Here is an 18665-nt window from a genome sequence, read left to right on the forward strand (position 1 = left end):
CCTCTCTCTCCCTCCCTCTCTCTCCCTCCCTCTCTCTCCCTCCCTCTCTCTCTCTCCCTCTCTCTCCCTCTCCTTCCCTCTCCCTCTCTCCCACTCCCTCCTTCTCTCTCCCACTCCCTCCTTCTCTCTCCCACTCCCTCCTTCTCTCTCCCACTCCCTCCTTCTCTCTCTCCCACTCCCTCCTTCTCTCTCTCCCTCTCCCTCCCGCCTCCCCCTCTCCCTCCCGCCTCCCCCTCTCCCTCCCGCCTCCCCCTCTCCCTCCCGCCTCTCCCTCCCCCTCCCGCCTCCCCCTCTCCCTCCCCCTCCCACCGCGCACTCTCCCTCCCCCTCTCCCTCCCCCTCCCACCACGCGCTCTCCCTCCCCCTCCCACCGCGCTCTCTCCCTCCCGCGCCCTCCCTCTCTCTCTGCCCCCTTCTCCCTCTCTCTGCCCCGCTCTCCCTGTCTCTCTCGCCCTCTCTGCCCCGCTGTCTCTCAACTCCCGCCACCCACCCACGTCCTTCCAACCGCTTTGTTCCTCTCTCCACCCTTTCTCTGTTCTCCTCCCCCCGTTCTCTCTGTTTTCTCTCCCCCTCTCCCCTCTCTTTGTCTCTCCCTCTCCCCCTCCCCACTCTCTTTGTTGCTCCCCCTCCCTCTAACTCTCTCTGCCCCCTCGCTGAATCTTTCTGCCCCCTCTCTCTGCCCTCTCGCTGAATCTTTCTGTCCCCTCTCTCTCGGCCCTCGTGCTGTTCCGGCAGCAGGCTTTTGCTGCAGCTGGACTTGTGGGGAATCATTGGGGCCTGATCCCTGAAGCAGTGTCCAGCCCAACCCGACCCAAGTCCAATTGCTGGACTCGGAATTTCGACCTGACCCGACCCGAGCCTGACACATGTAGTCTGGTTCGGGTCGGTTTGCCAGGCTTTACTGCTATGTTAATGAGGTTGTACACTGGGAATGGAGGCATTCGGAAGGACTGGTGTGTGGGGGCTCAAAAGCTGAGGTCTGCAACCATTCTGATGTCTATTATGTTCCTATTTGAAGAAGACCATAATGCCTGTGGCTCATGGCCAGGCAGAGGGGAGCAAGAATTTTAAAATTAAAACCACTGGAACTCCAGAAGCAGAGAATACTTGAAAACATGCATTCATATCAATTTATATAAATATGAACAGCCCAATTTGATGAGAAAGAAAATCCTCTGGCAGGCAAGAATCAAGAGAATTCCCGAGGAAGGGCATAAATGCTCTTTAAATGATAAATGAAAAAAGATAGCAGATTTAACATGGCAAGAAAAAAGGTTGATATGAATATGGATGGATATTTGAGCATGTGTAACAAGTCCAATGTTAAGGTGGGATAACATTGACAACAAAAGTCCAATGAACCTGCAGGCAAGCTATTACACTGCAATCAAGTGTAGGCGTGCGTATGTCTGTATACGTACATACATCATTCACGGGATGTGGGTGTTGCTGGCAACTTATTGCCCATCCCTAATTACCTTTGAAGGTGGTGGGGAGCTGCAGCCTTGAACTGCTGCAGTCTGTGTGGTGAACGTACTCCCAGAGTGCTGTTCAGTAAACAGTTCCAGGATCTTGAACCAGTGATGATGAAGGAATGTTGATGTACTTTCAAGTCAGGATGCCATGTGACTTGGAGGGGAACTTGGAGGTGGTGGTTTTCCCATTGTGCCCGCTGCCCTTGTCCTCCTAGGTGGTACAAGTTGCAGATTTGGGAGCTGCTGTCGAAGATGCCTTCGTGAGTCGCTGAAGTGCAAATTGTAGAGGTTACACACTGCAATCACATTGCGCCAGTGGCGAAGGGGTGAATGTTTAGAGTGGTGTGTGGAAAGCAGACTGCTTTGTCCTCGGTAGGGTTGAGCTTCTTGAGTGTTGTTGAAGCTGCACCCATCTAGGCAAGTGGAAAGTATTCCATCGCACTCCTGATTTGTGCCTTGTCGGTGATGGAACGGTTTTGGGGAGTCAAAAGGTGAGTCACTTGTTGCACAATACTCAATCTCTGACCTACCCTTGCTGTGTGCGGGCACGGACTGCTTTATTACCTGAGGAATTGTAAATGCAACTGAACACAGTGCAATCATCAGTGAATATCTCCTTTTCTGATCTTCTGATGGAGGGAAGGTCATTGATGAAGTGGTTGAAGATGGTTGTGCCTAGTTCACTGCCCTGAGGAACTCCTGCAGTGATGTCCTGGGGCTGAGATGATTGGCCTTCAACAACCAGAGCCATCTTCCTTTGTGCTAGGTGTGACTCCAGCCAGTGGAGAGTTTTCCCTCCTGATTCCCATTGACTTAAGTTTTCCTCGGGCTCCTTGGTACCACACATGGTCACATGCTGCCTTGATGTCAAGGGCAGTCACTCTCACCTCACCTCTGGAGTTCAGCTCATTTGTCCATGTTTGGACCAAGGTGTAATGATGTCTGGAGCCATGTGGTCCTGTTGGAACCCAAACTGAACATTGGTGAGTAAGTGCCATTTCATAGCACTGTCGGTGCCACCTTCCATCACTTTGCTGAAGATTAAGAGTAGACTGATGGAGCAGTAGTTGATCAGATTGAGGTTTTCCTCCTTTTTGTGGACAGAACATAGCTGGGCAATTTTCTACTTTGTTGGGCAGATGCCAACATTGTAGCTATACTGAAGCAGCTTGGCTAGATGTGCTGGAACACAAGTCTTAATGACTACAGCCGGGTTGTTGTCGGAATCCATAGTCTTTGCTATATCCAGTGCACTGATTTTTTCTTAATAGCAGTGAATCAATTTGGCAGAAGACTGGCATCTATGATTGTGTGGACCTCAGAACTCAGCACTTCTAGCTAAGTTGATTGCGAATTCTTCAGCCTTGCCTTGCACCTGCGCACTGGGCTGTGCCATCATTGAGGATGGGGATGTTAATGGCACATCCTTCTCCCGTTCGTTGTTTAATTGTCCACCACTATTCATGATTGGATATGGCAGGACTGCAGAGCTTTTATCAGATCCATTGGTTGTGGGATCACTTAACTCTGTCTGCTGCATGCTGCTTCCACTTTTTAGCATGCATGTAATCCTGTGTTGTCGCTTTACTGGGTTGGTACCTCATTTTCAGGCATGCCTGGTGCTGCAGCTGGCACGCTCTTCTGCACTCCTTCTTGAATCATAGTTGGTCAGCTGACTTGATGGTATTGGTAGAATGAGGGATGTGCCATGAGGTTGTGGTGGAATACAATTCTGCTGCGTTCATGGATGCCTGGTTTTGAGCTGCTAAATCTGTTCTGAATCTGTGCCATCTAGCACAATGGGAGTGCCACACAACCCAATGGAGGCTATCCTCAAGTGTGAAGATGGGACCTTGTCTCCAAAAGTGGTCTGTACAGTGGTCACTGCTACCAGAACTGCCATGAACAGATGCACCTGTGGCAGGTGATTGGTGAGGGGTCAGTCAAGTAGAGTGTCTCTCAACCTGTCACAAGCCCAGTTTAACAGCTATGTCCTTCAAGACTTGATTAACTCGGTCAGTAGTAAGGCACTGAGCTGCTCTTGGTGATGGAGATTGAAGTCCCCCACCCAGAGCACATTCTGTATCCTTGCTACTCTCAGTGTCATTTCCAACATGGAGGAATACTGATTCATCAGTTGAGTGTGGGCAGTGGATGGTAATCAGGAAGATTCTCTGACCAAATTTATTCAATTTGATCTGAATAGTATAATTTTTCCCATTTTTTTCTACAATGAGTTTATATGTCGTGATGGTTGAGAAAACAACAAACCTCCTAAAGAGACTTGAAAAAAATCATTTTGAGCAATTTAATTAGACTTTTGCTTGTTGCTGATTCACAGATTTTCTTCCTTCTATTCTGTAAGTTCTATAACAAATTGTGTGTTATATTTTTCGTTTTTTAATTGCTATGGTGTTTGTGTCAATTAAGGATTTTTGCTCCATGGAAATCTTTTGAAAAGTGAAGATTTGAAGTGTGCAACAGAGATTCAATGCACATTGGACGCAAGCTAGATGCAAAACTTTTAATTAATGATTTATAAACAGCAGCTTCTTTAGTTTCTATAGTATCTAATTTTCACCACAAGGTTTGACACGTTTAAATGTCTGCAATTGTTATTTTTAAATCCTTGATTGTTCGCAAACAATTTTAGAAATTTTTAGGTTCCAATGTGTTTCATAAAATTAAAACATTGTAACAACTGAATGTTACAGCAAACGTATTTACATATATTCATTAAGGATTGCTGTGAGGGCAAAAGAAAAGCATGGTGGGTATGTCCATCTGAAGTTAAACATGCCATTATTTTAGCCTTGGACTTAACTCAGAAACAGGGAATTGAGGCTTAACTGCTATTGCAATATTTCTTTTTAAGGTGAGACACAGAGGTACAAGAAAAGTATTTGCAATGAAACTGCTCAGCAAGTTTGAAATGATTAAGCGATCTGATTCAGCATTCTTCTGGGAAGAGAGGGGCATCATGGCTTTTGCTAATAGTCCATGGGTTGTGCAGGTATTTTAACTGTGTTTTTACTATTGTGTGCAGTTGTGTAGAGTGGTTTTGAAAATTTGTGTATGAACTGTGGATTTGTTGAATCTGAAAATCTGAAAATCTGCCAAGTGTCTTATGATGCTTTCCTAGTGCTGGAAGCCATTGTACATGGTGGCAACAGGTGAGGGCAACAGGTTTGGCTATGATTCCCCGTAGTTGAATAAGCTGCTGACCTTGACATGGTTTACTGATGAACACTAGCCACTTGGACAAGATATCAGAGGGAGATTAGTGCCTGTGGAACCATACGCAGGATGTTATCAATGTCCTCAGGAGGGAGGGGAGAAAATTGGCAAGAGAAACCACTCTTAAAGTTGAAATTTCAAATAAAACGTTTTTAAACAAGCTATCATGCAGACCAAATTTCTAATTTGGATAGCTTTTACCATAATATATTGTATTCCTCATTCATAATTTTAATTTATATTATTCTGTAAATACATTTAGGAATTATGATTTGTATATTCTGTAGTTAATATACATATTTATGGAGAACAGCAATGAAAGTTGGGTGTTTTTGATTTTTTTATATCCCCTCTCATCTTGAATGAGACATCTGTGCACGCAGTTGCATAATTTCAACCTTATCAGCGAGAAAAAGTCAATTCACTTGAACAGACATTTCAGCAGATGTTTGAGATGAAATGTGAAAAAAGGGTACAGAATAGAAGCTTGACAACAATACAGAAATTAATGTATTGACCATTGCAGATTGGTTAATGGTTCACCAGATCACATTTATTCTTGAGTTAAGTGTTTTATTTTAAAGTGCATGGCAATAGTTTATGAACTTTTGTTTTTGTTAAAGCTGGAGAACATGTTCTTCAAGATGGTGCCTTGATGAGGAGTTATTCCCATTCTTTACAAGAGAGCTTCCCTTTTTAAAGCCTTTAGTAGAAAATTATATGTTGTCTCTTTTCACAAGACACAAGAAATATATTTGTAAATTGTGAATAAAATAGCATTACTTTTATTTCTTGTCGCATTACCACATTTCTTTTTTTCGTGCTGCATCATCCTGTTGTCATTTACTCACTCCTGCCTTCTACCCTTCCCTTTTGTTCTTTGCTCCCCTTCCCTTTTCCCTCCCTCTTTACTCGCTGTTATATCACTTTTTCCAGTTCTTATGAAAGGCATCAACCTGAAGAATGAACTCTGTCTCTCTCTTCACAGGTGCTGAGCATTTTCTGTTTTTATGTCAGATTTCCAACATCTGTAATATTTAGCTTTTGACATTACAAATGAGAATAAACACTCATGTTTAGCATGTAATGGCAATGTTACTTCTGACAGTTTTGGTGTTATGAATTGATAAATTTGTTATTATTCTCTAAATAGCTGTCCTACGCATTCCAAGATAATCGTTATCTCTACATGGTGATGGAATACATGCCTGGTGGGGATCTTGTAAATTTAATGAGCAATTATGACATGCCTGAAAAATGGGCCAGGTTTTACACAGCAGAAGTTGTGCTTGCCTTGGATGCCATTCATTCAATGGGCTTCATTCACAGGTAATTAATCATTCTCAGACAGTTAAGCTTGACTGTTACAAATTAAACTGATAAACCCAGTTTAATGCAGTTATTCTACGGTTTTAATATTACTTAAAATATATCCACAAATTCACATACACAACACACACACATATGCTGTTTAAGAGTTGTGGCTCTGTGGTAGCACTCTCACCTTAGTCAGAAGGTTGTGGGTTCAAGTACCACTCCAGAGACTTAAGCACAAACTCTAAACTGACACTGCATTGCAGTATTGAGGAGTACTGTACTGTGGTAGGTGTTGTCTTTAACCAAGATGTTAAACCAAGGTCCTGGCTGCCCTCTGAGGAAGGTGTAAAAGATCCATGTTACTGTTTCGAAGAGCAGGGAAGTTTTTTCCAGTGTCCTGGTCAATATTTATACCTTATTTATCCAACTTCACTAAAATAGTTTAGCCGGTCATTATCACATTGCTGTTTGTGGAGCTTTGTTGTGTGCATATTAGCTGCTGCACTTTCTACATGATAATAGTGACCACACACCTAAAATACTTCATTTGCTGTAAAGCGCTTTGGGCTATCCTGAGGTTGAGAAATTCGCTATCGAAATGCAAATTCTTTTTTTCTTTGTGTGGGTATGCATGTGCATGTTGCGCGTATGCAGTGTGTATATATTAAATGTTTACAAGAGCTTTGCTGACCATTAGCATCTACACCACCTTTTATTTTGCAAAAGTATTTTATAGTAAAAGTTTTTTTTTCTCTTTTTATCAGAGATGTGAAGCCAGATAATATGTTGCTTGACAAAGCTGGTCACTTAAAATTAGCAGATTTTGGAACTTGCATGAAGATGAATAAAGTAAGTAGTAGTATTCTGAGCTGAATATTTCTCCCTTGAAAATGTCTTCATTTTCTTTTCTGAACATGGTGTTTCAACTTTGATGAGCTGTCCCCATTTTGTTGTTATACTGATTTATTTCCTAATCTGTTGAATTCCATAACACTGAACCATTTGTCTTGTTTTATGTAATACAAGATATATTTATAACTTAATAGAAATGCTTTGAGAGGTTCAGTTGACATCACAGCTTGAGTTTTGATCAGATATTCTGAACTCTGATAATTTCTAGCTGACAGGTGTTCTTGTGACTTCTATAGTAATATGGACTCGTATTTCACTGAATGTTATGTGAAACTGAGTAATAACTGTTTCTGGCCAGCGAAGTTGTGCATTTTTATTGCTTTACTGTACAGAATATATCTCATCTTGTATTCATAAACTGCATAGAAATATAAATTCCTGTTATACTGTGAAAGGAAGGAGTCTAGAACTTCATGTCATACATGTGTTGGTTCAGAGACATTCCGCTACTCCTGTTACTTCTTATGTTCATTGCTTTTTTTTATTCGTTCATGGGTTGTGAACATTGCTGGCATAGCCAGCATTTATTGCACATCCCTATTTGCCATTGAGAAGGTGGTGGTGAGCCTTCTCCTTGAACCACTGCAGTCCATGCCATGTAGTTACACCCTCAGTGCTGTTAGGGAGGGAGTTCCAGGTTTTTCACCCAGCGACATTGAAGTTACAGTGATATAGTTCCAAGTCAGGATGGTGTGTAGCTTGGAGGGAAACTTACGGGTGGTGGTGTTCGCATATGAATGCTGCCCTCGTCCTTGTAGGTGGTAGATGTTGTGGGTTTGGAAGGTGCTGTCAAAGAAGGCTTGGCGAGTTACTGCAGTGCATCTTGTAGATGGTACACACTGCTGCCACTATGTGTCAGTGGTGGAGAGAGTGAGCGTTTAAGGTGGTAGATGCAGTGGTGATCAAGTGGGCTGCTTTGTCCTGGATGGTGTCGAACTTCCTGAGTGTTGTTGGAGCTGCACTTATCCAGACAAGTGCAAAGTATTCCATTACACTCCCGGCAGGCTTCGGGGAGTCAGGACGTAACTCGCCACAGAGTTCCCAGTTTCTGACTTGCTCATATAACCACAGTATTCATATAGCTGGTCCAGTTAAATTTTTTGTCAATGGTAACCCCCAGGTTGTTGATGGTAGGGGTTCAGCAATGGTAGTGCCTTTGAACGTCAAGGGGAGATGGTTGGACTTCCTCTTCTCCCCACAAATTCTCCCAACAGGATCTGTATGCACTATTCCAAATTAAGAAAAAAATTAAATAAATCGATTGGTTTTGTTAATATTCCATGGTTTTGGTAATATTCCATAGTTTTGTAGTTTAAACAGAAATTCTGTTACGTTTCTCTTTTTTTTTGCTTTGTTGTAAATATTTTGCATGTTTCTTCTTTTGCCAAGTTACTGGCCATCTTTGTTGCTACTGACCCACTGGAGTCCTATTTTAGTTGGTTTAGTCCTAGTCAACCCCACCTCATCCTCATCACTGTCCGGTATCAGTTTTAAACTCCATATTGAATGTCATGGATCCTTTCCAGTGTCTGACCTCATGCACATTGTGATGTTTTGACCACTTTTTCCATAGATTGGATTTAAAGAAAAAGTTACAGACAACGACTGTGCTCTAAAGCAATGTGTATTCATGCAGGTTTTTAAATAAAGGTACCAAAATTAAAAGTGGTTAAAACGCTTATCCCTAAAGACTGTAAACAAGTTACAATTCAATAGCTTAATTGATGAACAGGCTTTACGTCCATTGTGTTAGGTGCTCCCGGATGTTTGGTGGAGGGTTGGAGGGTGGCTGGCATGGGTCCTAGTGATGTGAACACAGTGAGACAAAAAAAGATAGGTTTTTAAGCAGAAAGTGGCAACGGCAAACTTTTGCCAGACTTTTAAGGAGAATGCGGGATGGTGCTTGCAGTGTCATTTTAAGTCAAACAAAGCAACAAACTGATGTGAGGAATTGTAGTATCTTTATTTTTGTATTATGTGAATGGAAATTGTACTGATTGGCTCACATAATTCAATCATAACTCTTGCTCTGCAAGTTCACTTGTGAAATAAAGCAGCTTAATAATTTGTATCTGGGCCCCATCTTAGCAGATGTTTTCTCAGTCCTTCGATCAAACAGAAAGTCACGTAGGGACTTGTGCGAAAGACAAAATCATTTTCAGTTCACAAGGAGGTTTCATTGTTATGTTCTAGGATATGCTATAATATACATAGCTATTGGGAAGTGTGAGGCAAATTTGGCACATAAGTGGTAAAAGATCCACCTGCAGGTGCAACCGATGCCACTGAATCTGAGAAAGTACCCAAAGCAGCCCCAGGTTTGCAACATTAATTTTACTTTTATTGTTCCACAACTTCAAGTGTGAACTCTTCCTGAAATTTAGCACAAGGGCTTGATTCAATTGAAGGCTGTCTTGGACGTGCGTGTGAGAAGCATGATTAAACTTCATTATTGCTGTATCATGTGACTACTAGGGTGGCAGAATGCAAACTCGATGGATCTTGGCCTTTTCTGTCTATCAATTTCTATTTTCCTGTAAATACTACTGGTTCAAAGAGACCTTGGCACCAATTTGGCACCAAAGTTCTCATCCATTCCAAAGTCAGGTGATGAATCAAGTTTTAGCAGAGGATGTTTCCAGAAACAACTGAAGAAGGCCACACTGGCTTAGCCAAGTTATATTTTTCCTAGTATGTTTAGAGATACAGCACTGAAACAGGCCCTTCGGCCCACCGAGTCTGTGCCGACCATCAACCACCCATTTATACTAATCCTACACTAATCCCATATTCCTACCACATCCCCACCTGTCCCTATATATTCCCCTACCACCTACCTATACTAGGGGCAATTTATAATGGCCAATTAACCTATCAACCTGCAAGTCTTTGGCATGTGGGAGGAAACCGGAGCACCCGGAGGAAACCCACGCAGACACAGGGAGAACTTGCAAACTCCACACAGGCAGTACCCAGAATCGAACCCGGGTCCCTGGAGCTGTGAGGCTGCAGTGCTAACCACTGCGCCGCCCCATGTCCTTTGCCTATGTCTAGGCAAAGGACACGGAGCTCTTCAAAATTTCATGAGGTTATGAATCTGCATTCAAGTTCATTTGTGGCCAGAGCATCTAAGCTCTTGACTGATGCTTGTTGGTGCTGTTGTTCCATTTTAACTAACACCAGAAGTAAACAAGAGACCACATTGGGTTTGACCTGTTATTTAATCTTTTCCAATTATTTTGCAACACTTTTTCGAAGCCTCTAAAATATCTTTCAAGAACCTGAACATTAATACCAGTACCCACTGAATCACCGCGCATAGCTGTAGTAGTATATTTTTTTCATTCATTCGGGGGATGTGGGCGTCACTGGCTACGCCATCCCTAATTGCCCTTGAGAAGGTGGTGGTGAGCTGCCTTCTTAAACCACTGCAGTCCTTGGGGTGTAGGTACACCAACAGTGCTGTTAAGAAGTGAGTTCCAGGATTTTGACCCAGGGACAGTGGGGGAACGGCGATATAGTTCCAATTCAGGATGGTGTGTGGCTTGGGGGGAACTTGCAGGTGTTGGTGTTCCCATGCATCTGCTGCCCTTGTCATTCTCGGTGGTAGAGCTCGCAGGTTTGGAAGGTGCTGTCGAAGGAGCCTTGGAGAGTTGCTGCAGTGCATCTTGCAGATGGTATTGTTATGTGTCTTAGGTCTTCCATTTGTTTCATTTTTCTTTATTATGCCAATGATATTTAATTTTAATGATTAGCATTATTTAATCAAATAAAATGCCACATGGATTATGGTTTGTTATTATTTAAATTATAATGTGGTCTGATGTAATACACTATTGACTTGCCACTCATAGTCAATTCCATTTACTTGAATGTGGTACCACACCAAGATCCATTTGGTTTCTTCTATCTTCAGTTAGGAGGTAATACTGCTTTTATATTTCTTCCCAACCTGCACACTAGTTATGATGAAGACTGCGTGCAATGGTTTCCAGTTCTCTGGAATGTATTTCTGAAATGATAGCCTGTGGGGTAAAAAACTTCCAATTTCCTGACATTTTAATGACATGACATAATTGGGAACTCCATAGAATCGGGGTATAACTCTCGATCTCACTCCTATATGATGCTGCTAACATTGTTTTTGCCAATTGTCCTTCCTTCCCCAGCTGCACGTGAAATTAATTTTGGGCATGTGTATTTTATAGTGGTGTCTGTTAGTGAACACTTATTTTGTGGCGTCAGTAATTTACTAATGTCTTAGTATAGTTTAAATAAAGTTAACTAATTCCCTCACTTCAGCAAGTAAGTTGCTTCTTTTGGATAAAAAGTAGACATTGGAAATCCACTAATACATCTGGATGATTTCTGTAAGTGTTGCTTTACAGCTTCAGCTTTAGTTCTCCCACATTCATGATCAGAACCTTTTATTAGTATCAGTGTGGCTTGTAAATGGCATTTGATTGTTACAGATTTTATATCTTTTAGCTTGTTGGGAAGTCCAAACTGCTTCACAATCAATGATTACTTTTGAAGTATGGTCATTTTTGTTATGTAGGCAAACACTAACCAATTTTCATGTAAGTGACCAGTTAGTAAATATTTCTGGTGGTGTTGGTTGAGGGCTACGTGTTGGCCAACGCACTGGGAGTATACCTTTTACATCCATCTAAGCAGGCAGATGGGGCCTCATTCAAAAGATAGCACATTTGGCAATGCAGTACTTTCTCATTACTGTACTGAAGTGCCAGCCTAGATTATGTGCTGAAGTCCTGGAGTTGGGTTTGAACCCAAGATGATATGACTTAGGCAAGTGTACTTCTACTTAACAAAAGTTATCACAGTTTAGTCATCTAATTCTCTGAATAATCATTTCAGATTTGATCCTGTGCTCGATCATATGTTATCAAACTTATGCACCTCAACAAACTCGAGGACTTTTTTGTTACAAAGATCAAGACCATCCGATCAGCTGCTTCCCTCCCTTCCCCTAGACCACCGGGCCTTTCTTTGCCTAAGATTCCCCCTTACCCTAAACCTGAATTTGCACCTTTCTCTAGTTTCTCTCCTATCTCCCTACATGCCCTCTCTGAGCTCATAGTCATAGAGAGATACAGTACTGTGCAGACCCTATTCCAACTGAACTGTTGACCATACAACTTTCCTTCCTGGTTCCTGTGTTAGCTGACATTATTCATGGTTCTTTCTCTGAACATTCTCAGTTTTAATCATTCCATCACTGGCGGCTGTGCTTTCATCTACCTAGGCCCTAAGCTCTGGATTTCCCTCTCTGTATCTCTTCACCTCTCTTCCTCCTTTTTCTTCCTTTAAGATGTTCCTTAAAACCTACTTGTTTGACCAAGCTTTTGGTCATCTAGCTTAATATTTCCTTATCTGTCTTGGTGTCAGATTTTATTCCATAATGTCTCGGGACATTTTATTATGTTAAAACTGTTATATAAATGCAAGTTGTTGTTAACTAACCATTTTACTACTTATTGCAGGAAGGGATGGTACGATGTGATACTGCAGTGGGGACTCCTGATTATATTTCCCCTGAGGTGCTTAAATCTCAAGGAGGAGATGGCTATTATGGGAGGGAGTGTGATTGGTGGTCAGTTGGAGTGTTCCTGTATGAAATGCTTGTTGGTGAGTGACGAACTGTTACATTAAATGCTAGTTTATTTAAATGTAAATTATGTTGTACAGTTTCCAGTTTGAAATTAAAAATCAATGTATTCAGTTTAATACTATTTGTGTGCAATTTGAGGGAAAATATCAACTTTCTCCATCAAGAATCAGATATGGAACTCAGTCTGTAGATGCCTTGTGGTTGTAGCAAGTAAACTTATGAATTACCAGCACAACCAGTAATGCATTCTACATTTGGCTAGGTGCTGGCACAAAACCAAAGCTCTTTGGGAGCTTTATGCTAATTATTCTGTGGAGTAGGTGGAGGAATGGCATTTGCTGCATTGCTCATTCGGAGAGCCAGTGCAGACACGATGGGCCGAATGACCTACTTCTGCGCTGTAACGATTCTGTAATTAAAATAATCTGATCACCCAAGAATTGGTGTGCTGTGGTGTAGCTTTCTTTGCCCTCTAACCATTGATTCTTGATGCAGATTTTGTCAAATGTGCAACTCAGTTCTCATAGCACTAGCAGCTAAAATTAAAAAAGGAAATTTAAGGACATTGGCTAACTCTAGGCCAGTGAAAATTTGTGATTATGGAATATCTATTTTGCATATTTAGGAGTATTGTGCAGGCTGGAAGCTCTAAAATAAAATCTGCATTAAAATTAGATTAAATTCTTGTTAGGTGACACATTGCATCACAAACATGATCCTTTGAGTACCGCAATTAATTTATCTTACCTCAGTACAATTGGACTATTGGTAATTGATGTGTCTTCCAATAGCCTGAGCCATCCATTGGGATAGTGTATAACAGAGTATTATTAGTTAATTGTGATGACCATGAACCGGAGGGTAAATTGAAGCTGTTTGTAGTCTGCCATATTCTCTTAATATTTACAAAGGCTACATTTGAACTGTTCTTGATGGTGATTTTTCTTCCTTGCAGGTGACACACCCTTTTATGCAGACTCATTAGTTGGAACATACAGCAAAATCATGAATCACAAAAACTCATTGACGTTTCCTGATGACAATGAAATTTCCAAGGATGCAAAAAGTCTCATCTGTGCTTTCCTCACTGATAGGTATAGAAAAAAAGACATTTAACTGTGAGGAAATATTCTCTCCAGTGAAGTAATTGATCAAATAGATCCCATAGAGATACAGACAAGTTAGTTCACCTTTTTTCTGGGCTTATGCGGGTGGCACAGTGGCGCAGTGGTTAGCACTGCAGCCTCACAGCTCCAGCGACCCGGGTTCAATTCTGGGCACTGTCTGTGTGGAGTTTGCAAGTTCTCCCTGTGTCTGCGTGGGTTTTCGCCGGGTACTCCGGTTTCCTCCCACCACCAAAAGACTTGCAGGTTTATAGGTAAATTGGCCAATATAAATTGCCCCTAGTATAGGTAGGTGGTAGGGGAATATAGGGACAGGTGGGGATGTGGTAGGAATATGGGATTAGTATAAATAGGTGGTTGATGGTCGGCATAGACTCGGTGGGCCGAAGGGCCTGGTTCAGTGCTGTATCTCTAAATAAATAAATAAAAACTTATCATAACTGGAAGAAACTAATTCAGGGTCTTACTTTAAAATAATATTCTGGATGGTAAACAGAGTCCAATTAATTGTTATGAAATCACATTAGGATTCTAACCTGATGGGAGCAAATATTCTTTTTCATCTTCTTTCCAGGTCTCTTATGCAGCTCAAATCTGTAATAGAAAGGAAGTACACAAAGATTGTGAAACTGTTCTACAGTGTATGAAAGTTTTTCAAATCCTGCAGACTTGTATGTAGTCATTTTGGGATCCTGTGAATACCTGGGTCTAACAAAAACATTTCCAAAAAATTGTTTCTGGACAGGAGGACAAAACTTTTCAGAAGTAGCTGTTCTTGTCAGTGATTACGAGCACAGTTTTGAAAATTAGCATTCTCAGTTATCTTGGGCCAACTGTGGCTTACATAAAGCTTGCGAACAAAGAATTGCTAATGACTTTAATTTCAACTGAATTGACTTGAAACGAGTATACAGTTTGTTTTCATATAGGCAGAGCTGTAGTGCATATACTGTGGTCTTTCCTGAAATGAACTGCAGCATTGTTGCAGTAAAAAATTATCGATTATTTTCATTAGGGAAGTAAGACTAGGCCGGAACGGTGTTGCAGAAATCAAAAGGCACCCTTTCTTCCGAAATGATCAGTGGACATGGGAGAACATCAGAGAGAGTAAGTTGCCATAAATGTTATTTTTAGAATATGTTATGCTATGTTGTTAACTTTGAAGTTGTATTAAAGCCACTTTGTACTTTCTTAAATTTTATTTCTATTGCACTAGTTCAGCTGATTCAGAATGTGAATTTGCATAATTACTAAGGTATAATTACATAGCACAAATTGTTGAATTAGCTCAAAGTAATAGGTTTTGGCAGCATTTGTATTTCATGGCTTAATAAAAAGCTATAGGATCCTTTTCATCCATTGCATTGTAAAATTGTACTCAGTCACTATCTTAAAGTACAATTTTTAAAAAAGAAGATAGGACTGAAGAATGGCAACAAAGTTTCTGTCTCAGTGACTATTCCTGGATGTGAATTATACAGCTTCACCACTCTCTTTAAAGAAGTTTCTCTTTCTCTCTCTTCTAAATACCTTGCAAGCAATCTTTTACCTGTGGCCCATTGTACTAGGCCCCTTATTCTAAACTAGGGGTTCTTGACCTTTTTGCTTCTGAAGCCCCCATCCATGTTATAAAAATTCTACAGGCCCCCTGTAATACAACACGACGTTTTTTTTTTAAAGAGTGGCTCCTGTCATGTAAACACCAGCAGCAAGTGTGTGCACAGCAAGATCCCACAACAGAAAATCAGATGGATCACCAAATATGATCACCTGAGCTTCACTTCCTAATATAAAAAAGGTCAGCTTTTGTGGCTGGATGCCCCGGACTCAGACCTGGGACCGCGAGCTCCCAGCAGCAGCGGGCACTGTGATCAGCTAACTGTGCCTTTCTTGGCTCTGTAAATAGCTGCCACAGACAAGCAGTAGTCAGCTGCATGAGGAGCAAAAAGTGAAGTCAGCTGAACATTCAACATGTTTTGGTTAATTCCCCGCCCATCACCCCACATAATGGACATCAAACCCTACTGACCTTTTGCCCCGCTTACCCAATTTTATTCTTGAAAGATCCTGACTTGGCGGACTCCTTGAAATCTTTTCACAGCCCCGGGGGTAGGGCTGGGCTGCAGCCTCCAGGTTTAGAACCCCTATTTTAGACCCTTAGACTGCTGGAAACCATATGTGTCTATATAACCTGCCCAGAACTTTAAATAACTTCATAAACACTTCTATTGTATTGACCTGTAATCTAAATTGTTCTAATTAAAAATCTTTCTTTGCATATGTATTTTCTTGTACTGGGCAGCATTCTAGTGATTGTGTTGTACCCTCTCTGAAGCCTCAATATCCTCCTTGTAGTATGGAGCCCAGTACCACACGCAGTACTGTTAGATTTATTAAGGTTTTAAGAGGGTACAGTAGCATAGTTATGTTACTGGATTGGTAATTCATATTACTATTCATGGTAATTACAGAGACCTGGTCTAATGATCCAGAGCCATGAGATCAAATCCCACAACGGCAGTTAATTAAATACATCTGGAATAAAAAGTTAGTATCAGTTAAGATGACCATGAAACTGCCATATTGTTGTAAAAACCCATCTGGTTCACTAATGTCCTTCAGGGAATTAAATCTGCCTTCCTTACCTTAGAAAGCCAATCAGTTGTATAGGGGTGAAGAATAAATGATGGACTTGCCAGCAACACCAACATCCTGTGGATGATTTTTTTTTTTTAAGTGGTTCATCATTACCTTTTAGCTTTATATTCTATACCTTTTTGTATAAAACCTAAAATTTCATCAGCTTTTTAACCACCTTATTAGGCAAGGGGAAATATCAGGTGGGAATCCTATTTCTGATTGCTGTTCGATGACCAATGCTGGAAAGTGTGTGCAGATGGTTTATAGGTGAGAATAAGAGCAATCTTGGCTTTGGTACTCTCCATGGCTGAATAGCATGCCAAGACTTACTGTCTAAACTCTGACATGAAAAATGGTCACTTGGGTGAGGTCACCAGAGAACCCCTAGCACCTATGAAAATGCACACCAGCATGGGTTTGTGGCTTCAGATGAGGTAAGAAAGTTGGAGATGAAAAAAAGTGTTGAAGCAGAACAAATATTGTAACTCCCAGTTAATTACATTGGTCCTGAAATTCAGTGAGAGCTTTCCCAGTCTCATGCCATAATTCTGGCAGGGAATAGCCAAAATTCCCAGAAAAATTATTCAAATGGCTGAAAACAGTTAGGAGGGTTCCACTGATCTCCCGCCAACGTTGTGGTAGTAGAATGGGAGAGCCCCTGTGGAATTTCAAGGCAATAATGTTGAAGTATCAGATTCATAAACGTCTTCATTTTCAACTTTCAGCAGTTGGGGAAGGAGAGGTTCTTTCATTTTTTCTTATTTCCTATTATATTGTTGGCTTTGGAATGCAGTAGTGAAATAAAAATTGGAATCTACAGTGTTCTTCAGTTCCTAACTGCCACTTGGTTGTAACCTGAAAGCATGAAATTGAAAATGTTAGGTACTACAGTAGTGAATTTATTATTGTGATGGGCAGCACTTCATAATAAAGGACCAACATCAGTGTTGAAAACTATTAGAGAAAGCAAAGTAAAGCTATGAAATACTGATTAAGAAACATCAGCCTTAATTGTAAAATGCTGTACCTTGTAGGGGGAAAGAAAGATTGAGGGAATTAAGGAGTTCCACAGTTTAATCCAGGGAGAGTAGGTTTTCTTTTTTTCACAAATCATGCAAAACATAGATATTTATTTTACATCACACATCTGTGTTCAAATTAAAATATTTTTGTAAAACTTGACTAAAAATAGTCTTTACGCTTATTGTTGTGTTGAATCTTGGACCCTGGCATCATAAATACTAACCAGGAAAACACACAAAAGTTAACAGCTTCAAAACAATCTGGCACTCACATTACACCTGCCAACTCAAAAACAGCCATAATGATAAAGGGCCACTACTCCACAGTGACCAAATAAGAAAAATTCTGATTTATTGCTTGGGATTCAACCATTTTCACAACTGTCTTAGGGTCACATTTCAGACTGTGTTTCTGTAAAAGCTGGAGGCCTTGCCTATGATCTGAAAACAAGTGGTTATGCTGAGAGTGCATTGGAATATGAGTTTATTCTGACTTAAGCTATAGGCACACCCAATAGATCTGCTTCTGATGCATGAAAAAATAAAATACACGAGGTATTTTTGAAATGGGTAATCTAAATAAAACTGTGTAGGGGACGTAAACACTAAATACAGGTGTTTTGTTCCCTAGGGGGATCTGGGGGCATGTCCCTTCTTTCAGAAAACTTTGGTGCATTTGTCAAGATGTTGAAATGTTTGTGATTCAGACATTTGAAGCCAAAAATAGATTACACTGGAATGTTACAGTTTAAATATGTTTAAATATCAAAATGGAATCTAACTATAGAGTTCCTAAGTACAGAAGGAACCCATTCAGCCCAACATGCCAACACTGGCTGTCAGAGTTCTCCCCTTTCTGTTGTGCTTTCCCTACTGTTTTAGATTTTTCTTTTTGAAATATTTATTCACTTCCCTTTTAAAAGCTATTGTGGATTTTACGTCCACTACTTTTCCTTGTAGGGCATTCCAAACAACCATTTGTTTAAAAAAAAATTCCAACGTATTCCTTTTGATACGATCTTAAATTTGTGGCCTTTAGTTACCAGTGGAAATATTTTTTTCATTCTTCTCAATTTTAAATTTGTCAGATCTCCTCAATCATTTGTGGTTCGATTAACTAGAACAGAATTCCTATAGTCTTTCCTCGAAACTAAGGCCTCTTATCCCACGTAACTTTTTTCATGTGATTCACATTTGAAGCATTGCCTGCTTTTTTCTCTTGTCCACTATGATTTGTTGTTTTGGACACAAAGTTGTGATCATTGATTATTAATTTGCTGGGAACTGCTATGTCACTCCTTTTAAA

The 18665-nt window shown here is 40.8% G+C and overlaps 1 protein-coding gene across 4 annotated transcripts in view; it reads left to right on the plus strand.

The window, feature by feature from the left end:
- Nucleotides 1–18665, plus strand: part of rock1 (Rho-associated, coiled-coil containing protein kinase 1) — a 287505-nt gene that overhangs the window by 129384 nt on the left and 139456 nt on the right. For all 4 annotated transcript variants that reach the window (XM_068031728.1, XM_068031729.1, XM_068031727.1 and 1 more), the window contains 6 exons: nucleotides 4351–4488; nucleotides 5866–6041; nucleotides 6794–6878; nucleotides 12446–12590; nucleotides 13529–13667; nucleotides 14713–14804. In XM_068031728.1, the coding sequence (XP_067887829.1) occupies nucleotides 4351–4488; nucleotides 5866–6041; nucleotides 6794–6878; nucleotides 12446–12590; nucleotides 13529–13667; nucleotides 14713–14804 (775 nt within the window). The remainder of the gene's footprint in view (nucleotides 1–4350; nucleotides 4489–5865; nucleotides 6042–6793; nucleotides 6879–12445; nucleotides 12591–13528; nucleotides 13668–14712; nucleotides 14805–18665) is intronic.

Source organism: Heterodontus francisci, chromosome 5, assembly GCF_036365525.1.
Source record: "Heterodontus francisci isolate sHetFra1 chromosome 5, sHetFra1.hap1, whole genome shotgun sequence".
In the NCBI taxonomy this organism is placed as follows: domain Eukaryota; kingdom Metazoa; phylum Chordata; class Chondrichthyes; order Heterodontiformes; family Heterodontidae; genus Heterodontus; species Heterodontus francisci.